Source organism: Electrophorus electricus, chromosome 13 (genome assembly GCF_013358815.1).
Source record: "Electrophorus electricus isolate fEleEle1 chromosome 13, fEleEle1.pri, whole genome shotgun sequence".
Lineage (NCBI taxonomy): Eukaryota > Metazoa > Chordata > Actinopteri > Gymnotiformes > Gymnotidae > Electrophorus > Electrophorus electricus.
In genome coordinates, this window is record NC_049547.1 from 1980572 (window position 1) to 1997550 (window position 16979).

The 16979-nt window shown below is 42.6% G+C and overlaps 3 protein-coding genes across 3 annotated transcripts; all 3 read left to right on the top strand.

The window, feature by feature from the left end:
- Positions 1-2722: 2722 nt before the first annotated feature.
- nt5c1ab (5'-nucleotidase, cytosolic IAb) lies at positions 2723-6066 on the top strand. The gene is made up of 6 exons (XM_027019601.2): positions 2723-2965; positions 3611-3778; positions 3977-4106; positions 4433-4555; positions 4669-4853; positions 5037-6066. The coding sequence occupies exons 1-6, from the start codon at positions 2918-2920 to the stop codon at positions 5409-5411; spliced, it is 1029 nt and encodes a 342-aa protein (XP_026875402.1). The 5' UTR covers positions 2723-2917; the 3' UTR covers positions 5412-6066.
- A 514-nt stretch (positions 6067-6580) lies between these two features.
- On the top strand, positions 6581-12456 carry si:dkey-21a6.5 (sushi, von Willebrand factor type A, EGF and pentraxin domain-containing protein 1). The gene is made up of 9 exons (XM_027019588.2): positions 6581-6936; positions 8114-8281; positions 9110-9248; positions 9377-9465; positions 9635-9698; positions 10107-10195; positions 11050-11162; positions 11379-11535; positions 11728-12456. The coding sequence occupies exons 1-9, from the start codon at positions 6897-6899 to the stop codon at positions 11883-11885; spliced, it is 1017 nt and encodes a 338-aa protein (XP_026875389.1). The 5' UTR covers positions 6581-6896; the 3' UTR covers positions 11886-12456.
- A 451-nt stretch (positions 12457-12907) lies between these two features.
- mrpl35 (mitochondrial ribosomal protein L35) lies at positions 12908-14636 on the top strand. Its single transcript, XM_027019606.2, has 4 exons — positions 12908-12972; positions 13307-13466; positions 13743-13887; positions 14220-14636. The coding sequence occupies exons 1-4, from the start codon at positions 12939-12941 to the stop codon at positions 14400-14402; spliced, it is 522 nt and encodes a 173-aa protein (XP_026875407.2). The 5' UTR covers positions 12908-12938; the 3' UTR covers positions 14403-14636.
- Positions 14637-16979: the final 2343 nt, after the last annotated feature.

Below are 16979 nucleotides of genomic sequence, written 5' to 3' on the forward strand. Positions count from 1 at the left end.
TTCCGGGATCATGTTTATATGCCGACATGACGCTAAGTAAAGGTTGCTCCACACAGACGTCCGATTTTACAGGTTGGTTTAGGTTTTGGTATCAGCCAAAAGACATCTTCCCCTGGCTGTTTGCCAGCTTGGGGCTCGTAGGGTTCACAGTGGGACTTTTACTTGCTGCCAGTCCTCAGGCCTCTATAATCACTTGAGTTTCATTTTTCATTTTAAGTAAAAGAAGTCTGATCTAATGAGCTATACAAATATTTTATTTTACAAAGGGCAAGAATTATGAAAGTATATAAATGTACAAAATAACTTTTTCTGTATAAAGAAAATCAGTGACACAATTGTACACACTATTTATTCAAAGCTTGTTTTGATTTTATAATGGCTGTTTCAATCCAATAAGACATAAGTGAACTTTTCAAAGTCTGAAATAGAGTATTTATGTCATGCCATGGGAGTAATAAATGATGTTTTTCTTTCCAAAACAAAGCGCTCGTTCTCTTCCTCCCCCCCCCCACATTGGGGGAGGGAAAAAGTTTCTTGTTTTGTCGTCATGTCTACTGAAGCATCTGATGCACATTAGCTGATTGTCCTGAGCTAAAAGTCTTGCTTACCTCTTTTCCTTCCAGAAGCTCATGACTCATTAACCTCTTTTGCTCATTTACAGGTGTGAAATCAAGTAATATTAGTCTGAACTCCTCGGACACACCAGTCATAACAATTTATGTGCCAGTTTATTGCTCAAGCAAAGGTCACTGCTGCCATTTCTTCTGGATAAATGCAAGCATACAGTATACACATAAATGGCCTAATTTGCTGCTCTGGCTTCTTACCAAGATCATGTCTACCTGATTGAGACCAAGTATCAGCCTTTAAATCAGTATTTAAAAGAATATAACCAGTTGGGATCTGGAACTCAACTGTCCGCATAATGCAGCGTTACGGCAGCAGATGACATCACTGGTTGTCTTGGTAACATGGTACCAGCAGTTCATCTGGCTAGGGTCTTTTGAGGCTAAAGATTAGTGCCGTCTTCCTTCACAAGCACAGAAGCAGTTCAGAGTTGAACACTACAGAGAACCAATGACTGATTACTCACATGGGAGTCGAAGTAGACCTGGAGTCCCTCTACCCCAGTCTGAACTCTGCCTTACACCAAAAGATATCAAGTAGAAATATTGTCCATGCAATAAAATACCACAGTACTGGGCCTTGACTATGTGTAATTGGGTGCGTTATGAAAACTGATATAAAAGACATAACATTTTTACCTGTGCAGCAAGAAATAATATTTTAATGCCCTGGATAAGTGATGAGGCTCCCTCTGTTAAGAGTTGTAAGAGTGTGTGCCTGTGGCATTTGTTACATCTGCAGTACTCATTAACGGGCTAATTTCATAGAACATGGTCTTCAGTTGGTCAATAACTCAGTGTTTGCAGATTCGTTTACTGTGAGCTACATTTATGGAGGAGTATTTGTTCCTTTATTTATCTTTGTTTATTTAACAAATCGGTATCAAATGTATTAGAAACTATTAGAATTTTGCTGTTTGGAAAATGGCACTCTAGAGAAACAGGATGTTTGGGACAGAGGTCCTTCAGCTGTGCAAGCAAAGTGCTTCTGAATTAGTAGTAGAAAGCCAGTTTACGTGTGAAAGGGTGGATGTTTAAATATAACATTAATTCCATGGAGGTCTAGAGTTCCAAGAGTGTAGATCTGATCTTTTCCTTAGTGTTTCCTAATTTCACTGCTGAAAGAGCAACAGCTGGCAGTACAAACAGATGTGTCATTAATGCAGTGTCCTTTAGGATTAAAATGCCTTACAACTGGACACGACTTAATTCTGATGGTGGGGAGGCGTTTAACAAACCAGTCAGCAAGCCTTCTCTTGCGTTCTCCAGCAGAAAGCTGATTACATCTCTTACAAGTAATACAAGTAAAGCCCCCAGGGGGCTGTGGTTTCTGACTGGGAGTATGCGGTGCACAAATTGGCTGCCGCTTCTCATCAGGTGTGTGTGTGTGGTTTTTTTTTTTTTTTTAAAGGTTATTTATAAAGTGTCCTTGAGTTTGAGAAAGGCGCTATATAAATGCAACTAATAATAATAATAATAATGCAGTAGACAAACTCCCACAGTGATGTATGAGGAAGAAGGGAGGACGACAACTGATCTTTTTGTGTCAGTTATTTTAGTGCCTGTGTTAATAAATGTACATGTAGAACATCTGGAGCAGTTGCAGGCTACAGTACCACAGCCCTTATACGAAGGGTCATTAATCTCACTCGACGAGCACGTCTTTGATGTTTTGGTCTGGTCTGTAGGAGATTAGTGGAGGATCCTTAAAAGGGTACGTGGTCTCTGCATCGTCCTGGAGGATTCTGAAGTGTTTATATAATCAGCCACAGTTTTATTTGTAGGTTGATAAGTCAGCACCAAGAGAACACTTGTAGTCTAAACAGCATCCTTTTGTAGGTCAGTGCGTCCACATGCTTTTCTGGTGGACGTATTCATTCTCACTGCAAATGCGTTTGAGTCCGAGTAAGGGATGGAGGTTTTACAGGCCTTGGGATGTTAAGAATTGTACTGCAATTGTACAAGTGTGTGTGTGACACACACACTCACACTTCTCATCTCATGCTGAGCTACATTTAACGCACTGTGAGGCCTACTGAAGGATATGCGATTGCCAGATCGCCTGTGTGCGCCTGACGATGCCCGCCACAGACACGCGCAGGCGCAGGTGTGTCGCGGGAGCTGCCAAGAAGGAGAAGCTAATGAATTAAAATGAGTTTCCCGCGGATTCCAACGCTTTACATTATGACGTATTTTTGTTGCTATTTTGTTACGCCAAATTCAAATCAAAACTGCATTCAGACATCGCGTGAGGGTAACGTCCAACGTCCGTTCACCGAAGAGGAAGGATCATGAGTCGAAACGACGACAGGCGGAGAGTTGAGGGAGTCGTTTTCTTTGTAAGTTCTTAAATAAAGGTATCTCCAGTGTAAATTCTAAACGAAAGCTTAACTAAGATGTGGGCTAGCCAAACTGTGTAGTTGTGTTAATTTTATTGCCTTTGGTTATTTTAAACGAGGTTAATTTTTATTTGCTACACAAATTACATATAGGTAAATTTCATAGCGATCTAAAATTAATTAATTCTGCAGTTATTTTTCATCATAATTTCGCATGTGTGCAGGAGGCTAACATGTTAATCCACCATAACAATGTTTACTTATACCTACTTTAAATGTACACTTACAGACTGCGCACTTTGTGGAACACAGGGCCACTGCAGACTCTGAATTTGGGTGGTAAAACCGTTTGTAGTATAATAAGATATTGGCATGGTGCATGGCACGGTGTTGTGCTGGTATATAAGTGTAGCAGAAATTCTTATACACGTCATTGTTATGTGTAAGGTTGCTGAGCTGAGAGTGGTCTGCCTTCCAGCCAGTACCGGTCTTGTGGTCAGGAGCACATGTGTCACTACTATTACTCCTCCAGGAACTTCACAACACTTTAATCACAGTAACCACCCCAGTAGTGTTTGGTGGAATATTGGAGTTCAGTTGAAGCCTTATTCCAAGCGTGTGTGGTGTATTGTTTGTGTTTTGCAGCCCAAGCCAGAAAATGCTATCACTGTTGCCGTGTCATCACGGGTCCTCTTCAACATGGACACTGAGCAGCAGATCTCCCAGCAGAAGGGAATGGAGGCGTACCTGAAGTACCAGATGGAGCACGAGGTGGAGCCATTTGTGCCAGGACCTGCGTTCCCCTTTGTTAAGGTCTGGCACAAACACATCCGCATGGGAATGATCTCTCAAGCCAGCATGCATTTTACAAAATGTCGTCCCACTGTTTTATGATGCAGTTGATGATATCGTACAATATCATGCGAGTGATATTGAATGATCATGTTAAACTGATCTTTTTTTCACATTTATGTGAGTGAGGGAGGGGGTCTGTTTGTGTGTCTCATCCAGGCTTTGGAAGCAGTAAATACACAGCTGAGGGTTCTCTATCCAGGGAGTGAAGAGCTCTTTGATGTGGTTCTGATGACCAACAATCACGCTACTGTTGGAATCAGGCTCATCAACTCAATCAACCACCACAGTAAGTGTCTAAAATCCCGGTGATGTTTACCTTTAACTGGATCTGAGAGATTATCTCTAATCTTCATCTCTAATCTTTCAAATGATCAGAGGAGGTAAACAGTGTGGTCCATAATGTTAGAAATAAAATAGTAGGTCATATATTTGGCTGAGCATATGAATGTAATGTAAAGAAGGGAGTTTTTCTCATTTTTTCCAGTTTGTAATCAGGCTAGTTTTTAACAGTGATTAAGCAACAGGTGGGTGGAAGGTAGCCAACTCTCAGTGCTCAAATATATGTGTAGAGTAGACCTTCTTGTAAATGCAAGCGATTTCGGCCTTCCGCAGAGCTATCCGTTGAGCGCTTCTGTATGACCGGAGGTAACAGTCCAATCGGCTACCTGAAAGCCTACCATACCAACCTGTACCTGTCTGCAAACTCGACAAAAGTAATCGAGGCCTTAGAGGAAGGTGAGAATGAGCGAACCTGGAAACAAGCTTTGCCGAGGATGTGGTATGAGATTTACAGACATGCAGACACCACTGATTACTGACGGAGCGTCCCGCTCCTGTGGGTCCTGAAGGAATTGCCGCGGCCACCATATTCAGACCAGAGAAGGCAGTGGAGGTGTCGGAGACGCAGCTGCGAGTGGCCTTTGATGGAGATGCTGTGCTGTTCTCCGATGAGTCCGAGAGAATCTTTAAAACCCAGGGCCTGGACAAGTTCTTTGAGCATGAAAAGACCCACGAAAACAGGCCCCTCGATCATGTATGTCAGTGGTGAGATGCAGCGTTACAAGTGAAAAATGTTACACGTTGCGATGCAGTATGAGATGCAGTACTGCTTCAGAGTCTTGGTGGTTCATTGACAGAGAAGCTTTTTAATAACAAATTCAAAAATGAATCGTTTCTCCTTTCTTTCCTTAACAGTTGTCTTTTTTTTACACTGTAGGGGCCATTAAAAGGATTCTTGGAATCTCTGGGAAAACTGCAAAAGAAATTCTATGCCAAAGACCAGCGCATGGAATGCCCCATCCGCACCTATCTGGTGACGGCCCGTAGTGCAGCCAGTTCAGGCACGCGGGCCCTGAAAACGCTGCGATCCTGGGGCCTGGAGACCGATGAGGCCCTCTTCCTGGCTGGAGCCCCAAAGGGCCCCATGCTGGCGAAAATCAAGCCCCACATTTTTTTCGATGATCAGATGTTTCACATCGAGGGGGCAGCAGAGCTGGGCACGGTGGCAGCTCATGTTCCATATGGGATTGCCAAGACATTGTCCCCAAAGCAGGCAAAGGATACCAAACAGTCCACTTCCTTTACCAAGTGACCTGTCAAAAATAAAACATTCATCATTTGATTTTGTCATGGCATAGCAGCCTCATTATGCTATATACAGAAGTTGTAATGTTTAAAGTCCTGCCACAGTGTCCTCCAGTTTCACCTGCTTATGTGCTGATTAGCAAAGCCAAATGGTTGGAACAAAACCACTTTTACATGCTAAAGCCAAATTCACCATCTCTGGCTGAATCTCACGAGCAACATTATCCATTTAGCATTGATTGCTCAGTTATGCTTCCCATGAGTTAATGTGGATTTTATGTAGTTGTATACGTTTACTAATGGAGCAAAGTGGACTTCAGCAAATACTTGGTGTGTCACAGTGGTCAGATGATACACAGACAAACCTAGAAAACTCTTACCAAAAGGGGATATTGGCAAACAGATGCAAAACAGGGCCATACCGGCACTTGGCTTCTGACCAAACAAAACCAAAGCACTTAAAAGCCACATGGAAAACATCAAAGTTACTAATATCAAAAGTCAAGTTTTGCAACTGGCGATGACTTAAATATTATTACTTGGGATTTGTAAGAGCTCATTGTATATGAAAGAACTCACACTCAAAAGTTACCTTGAAATATATTATGGATTCTACTGTCATACATTTTAGACTGAGTTACTGTGTTTATTAGACATGGTCTGTCAAAGGTTAACATGATTTTTATAACAAAACATGAAGCAGTTATTTAGTCGTTTACATTTGTGTTATATATAACTCATATATATATATATATATATATATATATACATACATACATACGTGTGTGTATAATATTTATTGATTATTGTATGTTATTTATATTATTACATATTATTTTATGTTATACTGTATACATTTGGAGAGATTGTATCCCTGCAAATGATTCATATAGGAAAGTTGTTTTTTAAAAACAAATAGTGCCATAAGCGTTCATAACAACTATTTATAATTGAGCTTGGCTGAGTTCGTCAGGTCTGGAGGAGAAGGAGACGAGTGTGGACAGTGGTCTGTCTCTATACAGGGAAGGGTGATTCGCCAACATCTGAGTGGAGAAGTTGCTCTATTTGGTTCATGTTTACATTTGTCAGCCCGGTGGCGTGAACGTGGCTCGCGGCTGTGGCCCACGTGTACCGTGCGCTATGGGCGGGTTCTGTCGATTTGGAAAGTGGTAAACTTTTTAGACTGGTACTGTGCAGATGCAAACCCGGTCCTCCGTTTTCGTCTTTACACACGCAACGTGTTTATACTATGAAGCAAGTTAACCATTAGTGGGAGTTACTTTTACTTCTCGTAGACGCCTTCTAAGATTAGTTTTTGCATTGTTCCTACTCACATGGTTAGTCACTTGTCATATGACTGATGAGACTGAAGGGAGTAAGTGGAGATTCGCGATCAGTTCTTAATTGTTTTGCCAAAATACAAGACATGGCCATGAACTTAATCCGATAAATAAAAAAGAAAACTGGTGAGACTCTACCGAATCCCTGGAACATGGGAAACCTGGACTTTTATGCCGTCGCTTGCTTGTTAGGTAAGTTAAATGCACTCTATGTAGCGAGATTTCCAAACCGTAGCACGTTGGGGGCTGGCTGTCCTCGGCATGGCCAATAAAATGAGAGCGTTTCCATTTCTTTACCTTTTGCGTTATTTCAGTAGTGCCGATTGTCTAAGTGATGGTATATTTGAAATGATGGCATGTGTCCCCCGCTGGTGGCAGGCCACATATGAGGAGAATGTTGCTCAGAGACTTGACAGCTCTAAAAAAACGGAGCGATTTAGTCATTAAATGGACCAGTTATAATTAACAATATTTATCAAAGGGAACGGGTCAGATGTGACGCAATTAAATATCTAAGTTTATATATTTAGTACTTTTGTTTATGTGTACGTTGTTAAACGTAAGGAAGAAATACTTCCTTAAATATAAGTAAATGTGTATTTCACAATTTCGAAGTTGCCTTCAAATTTTCCAGTGTATACAAGGGAACCATCCGAGATGGCAACCGCAACTTGTTGAAATCATATGACCAGTCTCTTAGAATAATTGCACGTCTGAATTAAAGGCAACATCCACTTCAGGAGAGCAGCCAAGCACATTCCACAAGTGATTACTCTTACAATACAGGCTCTGTTCGGTTGTGTGCTGACACACTGAACACCTCAAAAAAGTCGTTGTTCGGCCCTGTAAGGTCTCTGTTGGCTCAACCTACATTAAAAATATATTCAGTTCATTTCACTTTCGATTTTGTTGCCATGGTTATCGTGCAGGGTGTCGGCTCGTTGAGCGTCTTTGCACTGTCTGACTGATAATCTCGGCTTCTCGGTTGTTGCACTTGTAGATATGCAGTTTAGATTAGTTGTTTAGTTGGTAGAACAGTTAATTCCCAAATCTATACTGGTCTATGTAACCTTGTTGGGTTTGTAAAGAAATAAAACAAGCATTAATTTTACCACTGGATGAAACTGTCCACACTCGACTAGTAATCAGAAGGTTGCCAGTTCAGGTCCCACCACTGCCAAGTTGCCACTGTTGGGCGCCTGAGCAAGACCCTTAACCCTCAATTGCTCAAGGTGTATTCAGTCATAATTGTAAGTCACTTTGGATATAAGCATCAGCTAAATGCCATAAAATGCAGTGTGCAGTTATTGTTTACTGAATTGTTGTTTATTAGTCATGAAACACCATGTATATTTCTGTGTGTGTGTAGGACTAGTGAGGAGCCAAACGACTCTCACCCCTGCTCTGACAGCCACCACAGTCATTGAGAATGTCACCACCACCACCACCACTCCTAGCACCACCACTGCTCCTGACTGCTCCACCTTCAACACATCCACCTGTGCAGCTTGCGTTCCAGGCTCCTACTCCAACAACGGTGGGTAGTGTTGTCCCACGGTGGGAACGCCGAGCTACGGCAGTCGCTTGTCTTCAAAATGTTTGTATTTCGACTTCATTTACAGCGTTGGGCGGACACCCTCGTCCAAAGGGGATTACAGCAGTGCTTTAGTACAGTTCCTCATGTGAGCGTCAATGGGTCAGTGTCAAGAATACCCCAATTAGAATGGAAGAGAAGACAGTAAAAGATTTAAGGGAATATTTAAGTGCTTAGTGACTCAGTGAAGAGACAATTCTGCAGCCTAGGGACATTAACTCCACCCCCTGGGATTTCCAGGACAGAAGAGTCCTTATGCATGTCATCTTCTCTGGCTGTAGTAATCCTGAGCTGATCTTTATTTGCTTGTGTGGGGAAGCTTCAGATCAGTTTTTTCTTAGTCAGAAAAGGGTGCTAGTCTTATTACAGGCAGTCAATCTGACAACACAACAGTGAAATCGGAATTGAGAAAAAGGAAAGAGAAAAGAGGAGGAGGAGGAGAGAAGGGAGGGGTAGATTAAGCCTCAGAGGCCTCAGCTCAGAGCATATCACCTCCTGACCTTGGAGCCTCCTTCCACAGAGGCAGAGAGAGAGTCACACAGAGAGTCACGCTCAGAATAAACCCTGGGTATAAACCTGGAAGCCTACTGGGCATAGCTGTCATTTAGCGTATGTTAACTACTAAAGCTAGACAGTAATAAACGGTAATAAAACGTTATTAATATATTTGTTTCATTTGCAGTGTGCAAAACCGAGCGGTATTCTAAAAACACCAAGCTGTGCGTTTTAGTAAAAGCACAGACTACGTCACACTTTCTCTTTCTCCGTCAGGAACCTTGTTGTGCTCGTGCTGTCTGGAGGGAGGGATGTGTGTGTCTTCTGGGGCCTGTGTGCCTTGTTCTCTGGGCTTCCAACAGCCGCTGGCAGGCCAGCAGTCCTGCCGTCCCTGCTTGGCTGGCTTCTACAGCAGGTGAGTAACCACAGGCCATGCGTTTCAGCAGCAGGGCCGCCTGCAGGTTTAGTGCTATAAACCCGCTCAGCCGCATGGGAAGCCCTGCATGTCAGCTGTGTCCTCCCTCTACCTGTTGCTCCGCTCAGCCACGTGGGAAGCCCTGCATGTCAGCCGTGTCCTCCTGGGTCATACAGCAACCAAACCGGTTCTTCCTCCTGCCAGGCCTGTGCACCAGGTAGCTGCTGTGTTCTCTGCCAAACAATAAATATCTCTCTAATGGACTCATGAGATTTATAAGGTGATGACTAAAAGCTTGTGTTATTGTAGAATACTGCACATTTCTGATTGATGAAGAATGAAACTGTCAGACGGTCATGCGTGTTTTGTGGGGGGTTTTTTTGTAGGCTTTCATATGTCTGAGGAGAATGCCACCTTTTGTAATTCGTGTCCAGAAGGCACATACTGCAAGTAAGTTCTGACCTGAGCTGCGGTACTTTGCTGGACTTTTATAGATGCACGTCGAGACCTTCTGGGCTCCTTCACTTTTCATGACGGTAGGCGGCAATAGGTGACAGTGCTACAGCAGCATTGTTTATCCTGTTTCGCACTGTCACGTGCCCCTTACCCTGGGATCTATAAAACGCAAACCACCGTCAAGGTACTGCTTTTGATTCTTATTCATTTTCCTGTGTGCACCCAGATTTCCTCTTGTGGGATTAATAAAGTACAACTATCCGGCTGTATAACTATATTTGGCATTTTTTTAGTAGTCATTACGGTGATGCAGGACGTGTGTGTCATTACTGCATATCCAGCCACTGGTATTGAGTGTATTAAAGTGCCACGTGACATGATTTGTCTCTGCCTGTCCAACAGCTCCTCCAGGTGTGTTCACTGCCCACTCTGTCCTGCTGGATCAGAAGCACTGCAGGTCGGCACCACAGAGTGCTCCCCCTGTCGCCCAGGTAACCCGGAACTCCAGCCAATCGTATTCCATGTTACTAATGCGCTGTGGGGAATGTAGACACTCTCCAGACAAGTGTTATTAGAGAAGTGAGTCCTGCGGAAAGTGCATGTGGTTCAAGCACAGAATGCACTAGTGAAATTAATGAAGGGAACCAAATGTGAAAAGAGATGTTACATGGCTGTATCGAGGGCATCTTAAAAAGACCAGTTTTGGAGGTGGCGACTCCCAGAGGTGGCAGGGAACCTGGGAAGGAGCAACACTCAAAAAAGAGAAACATCTTTCTCTGGCCACACTGAATAGTGGATGTTAATATTAATATTGACATTTAGGCTCATTCGTGAATTGCAGCGTAATGCCATTTGGGCCACGGTCCCATGGAGGGTGTTGAACCTCTACGGGATGTTGGGTTTGAGAACGATTGAAATGAATAGTCTCAGTGTTGGTTCAAGACAGGATTAATGAACACGCAGCAATAAATCCCGAGAGGATTTCAAGGGGGAAGTGCATGCAGCTCTCTGGGGAGCCCACATAGTCCCAGCCACAGCGGAGGCTGTACCGCCAACACCGAAGGACTTGTGCGTTTCCACAGCAGAAAACGTGATCAGCGGTCACTAATCTGATATTTATAAGCAATGTGTGGAAAGTCTGGAAATCTATTTTGTGCTTTTAAATTTTCATTTGCCTATGTAGACACCATGATCTAAACCACTTAGAACTGTACCACTCGCTTTTATGTGGTGGTGCTTTCCTTTCTTGGTTTGCCTGTATGAATTGTTTTCTATCCTGAACATTTGTGTGTGTGTGTATGTGTGTGTGTGTGTGTGTGTGTGTGTGTGTGTGTCTGTTGGATAGGCATGCACAAGTCCTCCCTTCAGACAGTGTGTCAGATCTGCAGCAGCGGTTACTATCAGATTCACTGGGGCCAGGAGAACTGTGACCTTTGCCCTGAAAACCACTACTGCCCAGTACGTGATTAATACACACACACACACACACACACACACACATTGTTTCTTATATGTAGTCACAATGACCTGGCCCCTGACATCTAAAACAGGAATTCAGAGGTACTGCTGACATGCTAATGTAGTTAGACACAGGAGTGATGGTGGCATAGTTCATCTGGAAGTCTAACTGCATGTATGGCTGAGGCCAACCTTTTGTTCCTCTTCTGGTTCCAGAGTCCCAATGTGAGCCCCATCCAGTGCCCCAGTGATGCGTTCTGCCCAGAGGGCAGCACTGCGCCAGGGTACTGCATGGAGACCTTCTTCAAGAAGGTTGGGGACACGTGTAACTTTGCTCCTGTCACCATAGCTCTGCTGGTCATTGGAGGAGGGAGTACGAACTTTCTCATTAACGTCTTTCCCCAGAAAACTCCAGATTACAATAAAATAACTTTAATGACATACAACTGGATGCAACAGAATTAAGGTTTTATATGGTAGATTTTTTTTTTTTACACCTTGTATTGTTATGCCTTTGTGCTTCTCTTTCTCTGTGTCTGTCTGTCTGTGTGATTCATCTCGTCAGTAGTTCTCCTGATTGTCATCTTGCTGATTATGCGGAGGCGGAGGGATACGGATAACGAGCTGTTGGTCTCTCGCGCTCCTCTGCTGCGGAGGAATCAACCGGCTGGCCGTTTGTATGGCGTCCTGGGCAACGCAGAGCCTGTGTATGCAGGGTGGTGACGTGGCATGAGGTGACCCAACTCAAAACTCCACAAGGTCATGTGCTGAAAAGTTGGACTTCCTATGAAAGGGACAGGAAACACTTATTGGCTATTTGATATGTTCTTGGCTGCATTCTGTCTCTGAATGTGCACTCGGACAAGTCAGACTGTTGTATAATGCTGTTCTGTGTTTATGGTTCCAAAACTCTGATGGGAGTATTTCTTCTTTTTAACTAGTTCACTTTGGACTACAAATCTAATTGTTATTTTTGATCTGTTGACAGTAATCGTGAGTAAGGGGGGGGGGGGGAACTTTAGTGTTTTTCTTTAAGTATTGTTTTGTTTGAGTGTATTGTACAGGGAAATGGTACCAGTACTGGTCAAGATTGTTTATGCACTGACTCTGGCTGTCTTGTTTAGCTCATATTTATTCTCTGGTGCCACTCAGTTTTTATTACCTATGGTACTTACGGATCTGTGTGTTATGTGTAAGTGTTTATTCATAGAATTTTAAAAGTTTTTAAATGCACACTGGACAGTAGTTCTGGGCAGGGAATGGAAATGAATAAAATGCTTTGCACAACCTTCAACTGACTTCTTCTGAATTTGTATTGATTGTAAGTTATTTTGCTTAACAATGGCTCTATCCATGTTTTATCTATCATCCCACACGTAAGAGCAGCATGTTGTGTTTGCAATATTGGCCTCAATAGTGACACTACAGAAGGCTGAAGAATACAGTTGTGCACTTTTATCACAAATGATTTACTGAGAATTGAGAGCAATCTCAAATGTTCTGAGTGATTTTTCCTAAAAGTGTTGAATAAAGGAGCTGACATAAAAGCACGAAAGATACAGCACGTAACCTTTACTATTAGAAATCCGTTTTATTTTTATACAATTTAGGTCAGTGGCGAGTATATATATTATTTGGTTATTATGGTTTAATTTTCAGTTTAAACTAGACGTTTAAAGATTTCCCTTACTGCGACTTTCTTTGGTTTTGCTTTGCGTTGGGTTTGTACTCGCCGCGCGCCGTAGTGGAGTTCAAGGGTCGCCGTAACACTCCAAGATGGCGGCCACCTTGGCGAGCAGAGGGCTCTCAGGTAGCTGCTTTGACATTTGCGTTTAAAAAAAAATGTGCCACGTTATTTCTTAGTCATGTGCCCTTGTTGTCAGTGTGTTGTATTATCCAACTAGATTATCTAAGTTGTAAGTTGTAGTTTAGTAACGTTAGTTAGACAGCCCTGGCCACGCGTGTGTGTACTGCCACAGGTAAATACAGTTTACGCTGCTTCAGTTGTATATTCGTAAGGCACAATAATCATAAATGGGAACGAAATATCGCGACGCGCAGCGTTTTTAGGTGCGAGCCAGATCGCAAACAGTGTGTGTCTACGCGCACGGCTAACAGCCTGCCGAACCTGCTCGTGTGTGCAGGCCTGCTGAGACCTCTGGCCGCGTGGGGACGGGACCGCTTCCTGCACGCGGCCAGAGTCGCGCCGCTGCCCGCGCGCTTCTCCACGCTTGTCCGCGGGCGGACGGACTTCAGCCCGCTCCCGCAGTTCCACGGGGCCGGGCAGCAGACGCTACTGCGCCGGTAACACACACACACACACACACACACACACAGAGCCATCAAAATCAGCGTGTGGTGCCGATAGACGCCTGTCATTATAGCCTAAGCTTAGTGTTTAGGTGCAAGACCCAACAGTAATCGCTTACATTAATCACAGAGTACGTGGCAACGCGTCCTGTAAGCACTACGCGGCTTATGATTCTCATAAAACTCCTGCCATTGGATGATGTTTCAGTAGTCGCTGGGATTAACACAGTTGGTTCTTGGTTCGTTCATTTGTCATCTCTCAACGCGCAGCGTCACTCCCCTCATACCATCAGTGAAGCTTGAGCCCACTAGAAACCTCACGTCCTGCAGTCTGAAGAAGGGCAAGAGGAAGACGTTGAGGTCTGTGGTGCAGCGGTTTCTCAGGCTGCACTGCGGCCTGTGGGTCAGGAGAAAGGTGAGGGGCGGCGCCTTCTTCACACTCGCTGCCTTTATTCAGCTGAATTCTTAACCACCGAAATACATTTGTACAGTATATCTTCTTCACTTTGTGAGGCACATTTCCTGTTTATTTTAAAATAAGGTTACATTTGACTGTTTTTTAATAGCAACTGTGTTCTTTGAACATATTTTAAACCAAATGTTTCTGCTTTTAGTTCAACCCAGACTTTTCACTGTCATTTTGCTTACACTGTCGAACATGAATTTGATATACTTACTACATGGTACATCCTGTGCAATTCAACTTGCTCTTCAGTGAACTTTTTCCCTGTCATATATATTTTTCAGGCAGGATACAAGAAGAAGCTTTGGAAGAAGTCAGCGGCCAGAAAAAAGCGCTTACGAGAGCACGTGTTCTGCAGTAAGACTCAATGCAAAAAACTAGACAAAATGACCACATCCTTTTGGAAAAGAAGAAACTGGTTTCTTAATGATCCTTACCAGAAGTACCATGATAGGGTTAACCTATAACCTGTAACCTATAACCTCTTAGCATATTACACCTGTACTGTTATATGAAGAAAATGCTTGTTCGTGACCTACTCTGTTGACAGTGACAACCTCCACGAACATTTGACCATTTCTGAATCTTGCTTTCTGCAACTGTAACTGGGGAAAAAAGAAAAAAAATTAAAACAAAGGCATGTGCATCCATCATGGACAGAGTCAATAAAATATATTAATAAAGTAAATTCATAAAATTCATAAAACATCTGTTTTCAGTTCTACCTAATACCTACTAAAATAGTAAATATAGTGTGACTGAAATGAAGTCAAAGGAGTCATGGATGGGTATTCTGTCTGCTTTTTAATAACTGAGGTAAACACACCATCAGATACATTTAAAAGGTTTCTGACAGATCAGTCCACTACTTTACAGCAGGTTCTTTTCCACATAAGGCTATTGTTTAAAAGCATGAGTATTACTCTGGCCTGCCAGATGTCAGCGCTACATTCTGAATTACACTTTTTTTTACAGGAGTGCTGTAAGCCATTCTGTTTGATCATGAAGAAAGCGAGGCTCTGTCACCCTTATAAAGTCCCAACCGCATTGGGCATGTCCACTCATTCTCTTATCCAATCACGTACAGGGAGCTTCAACGAACAGACTAATCAAAGTAAACAACACACTGATTAAAGTCAATAACAGGCATTAAAGGCACAGCCTCTGCTTTTAGCATTTACATTTGTGATAAAGTAGCACAGCTCTCGTGTTTCTAAGGCTATAGAACACACACTTATTCATAACAACCTGTTGCAGGCCTAACATTGAGACGAGTGTATGGAACAGATGCGTTTCTGCAGTTAGCCTGGTCTTTAGACTGGAAAGGTTGTGCCTTTAATAACTCGCTTACAAAAAACACATCACAGACAACATTTTTAAAGTGTAGCATCAGGTGAGACCAAATATGATTTCACACAATATGTAAACACATGTTCACATTTAGGAGAGTTGGGTGGAGTTTTTTGTGCATGGTTTGTATTTTTTCCATCTTTCCTTTTTTTTCTGTTGGTATATGAAGCCACAGCTGAGATGCAGACGCTGAGGTGCCTGTCTGGCCACGGCCACTGAAGCGGTCTGAAACACAAAGCCCTGAGCAGCCGTTGATGTTTGAATTCTCCCCTTTTCCACCTTGTTTTCATGGCATGTGTCTGGTCTTTCCCAATAATATTCACTGCCTTTAGTTCTGCCTTCCTTATTCTTCCAAAGTTAATAGTTTAAGTGTAAACACAGAGTAGCTGTGATAAGATCGAACTAACTGTCCCGGAAGACTGTTGTGTAGTTGGACCTAGCCATGCTGCTGAGAAAACATTCAGCTGTGTGCCTGCGATATGAAACGAACATTTGCTACCTGATATCTGAAAAACACATGAGGCTGAAATAAACCGTGTTGCCGTACACTCAACGGAACAGGTATGCCGTGACTCTTCTGAAGTCTTTAACGAGGAACAGCAGGGAACAGCCTTACCTTCAGAACACCTTAATCACTGTTGCTGTTTTCCGTATTAAGTACTAAGTAGTCATGGAGGATTGTACAGCTACACGTCTGGATGTAGACCTAACATGCTTTAATAAGGTACTGAGTTGTGATCAACTTGAGTTACTCTGTGAAGTACAGCAGCATGAGTGCACACGGTGATCTGACGGTTAAGGGACAAGTCTGTTCGGCTCCCACTTGCGGCTAAACCTGTCAGTGCTGCGGAAAGAAACTACGCTTAGTGAGTAACATACTAACACTGTTGCACTGTTTGCGAACCAACATGTATGTAACTACAACCACCACACAGCTCACGGCATGCCCAGTCAGGCTATAATATAGTACAGAAATGTTAATACGTGGTACCCCAGACACCAACAAGGAGGTGAAAAAGTAATCCGCTCATATCTCAAGTGAATTCATGCAATGGTCTAGAAAAGTGAACCGGGAATTCAAATACAAAGTGAAGAGTTAATCAGATTTAGTGTTTTTACTCTGTACACACACACCAATATATCAAAATATTTAAACAAGATCCTGAAAACAAGGTAATGTCATTTATTAAATGATATTACATAGGTCATCATTTCTAGTATGATTTGATCTTGTCTACAAACGAAAATTGACTAAAGAATGCTCTATAGAATATTAACGGGTTTCCCACTTTAAATTGATATTAAATTCTAGTGCATATGTGACACATCTTTTGTCTTTCTTTTGGGATGATCTTCAGTCATGTACCATCTCTGATTGGCATATTGTCTGAGAACAGCAGCTACGGGTGTTAGTAAGCTATATGTCTCTGTGGCGCAGTTGAAATGGGTTTTTTTTCTCCAGAGTCAGCTGAAAAGCAACAGCATTGCACATTGTCCTTTTTAAAATTGCATGAGAATATGCTTTATTATTATTATTATTATTATTGTTATTATTATTATCATCATCATCATCATCTTCACTATATAGTTTTTTGCTTCTTTATTTCTTTTGTTGTTGATTTAAAAGCCTGCACATAAAGATCACTCATCCTTTGCTATCAAACATTTGAATGTACTGATGCCCAACTCTGCGC

Bases quoted from the DNA above. Each gene is read 5' to 3' on its own strand.
- nt5c1ab (XM_027019601.2), top strand. From the start codon at position 2,918: ATGAGTCGAAACGACGACAGGCGGAGAGTTGAGGGAGTCGTTTTCTTT. The intron at 4,107-4,432 runs GTAAGTGTCTAA...GGCCTTCCGCAG, and splicing joins CAACTCAATCAACCACCACA to AGCTATCCGTTGAGCGCTTC. The intron at 4,854-5,036 runs GTATGTCAGTGG...TTTACACTGTAG, and splicing joins AAAACAGGCCCCTCGATCAT to GGGCCATTAAAAGGATTCTT.
- si:dkey-21a6.5 (XM_027019588.2), top strand. From the start codon at position 6,897: ATGGGAAACCTGGACTTTTATGCCGTCGCTTGCTTGTTAG. The intron at 8,282-9,109 runs GTGGGTAGTGTT...TTTCTCCGTCAG, and splicing joins AGGCTCCTACTCCAACAACG to GAACCTTGTTGTGCTCGTGC. The intron at 11,536-11,727 runs GTACGAACTTTC...TCATCTCGTCAG, and splicing joins GCTGGTCATTGGAGGAGGGA to TAGTTCTCCTGATTGTCATC.
- mrpl35 (XM_027019606.2), top strand. From the start codon at position 12,939: ATGGCGGCCACCTTGGCGAGCAGAGGGCTCTCAG. The intron at 12,973-13,306 runs GTAGCTGCTTTG...TCGTGTGTGCAG, and splicing joins GGCGAGCAGAGGGCTCTCAG to GCCTGCTGAGACCTCTGGCC. The intron at 13,467-13,742 runs GTAACACACACA...CTCAACGCGCAG, and splicing joins CAGCAGACGCTACTGCGCCG to CGTCACTCCCCTCATACCAT.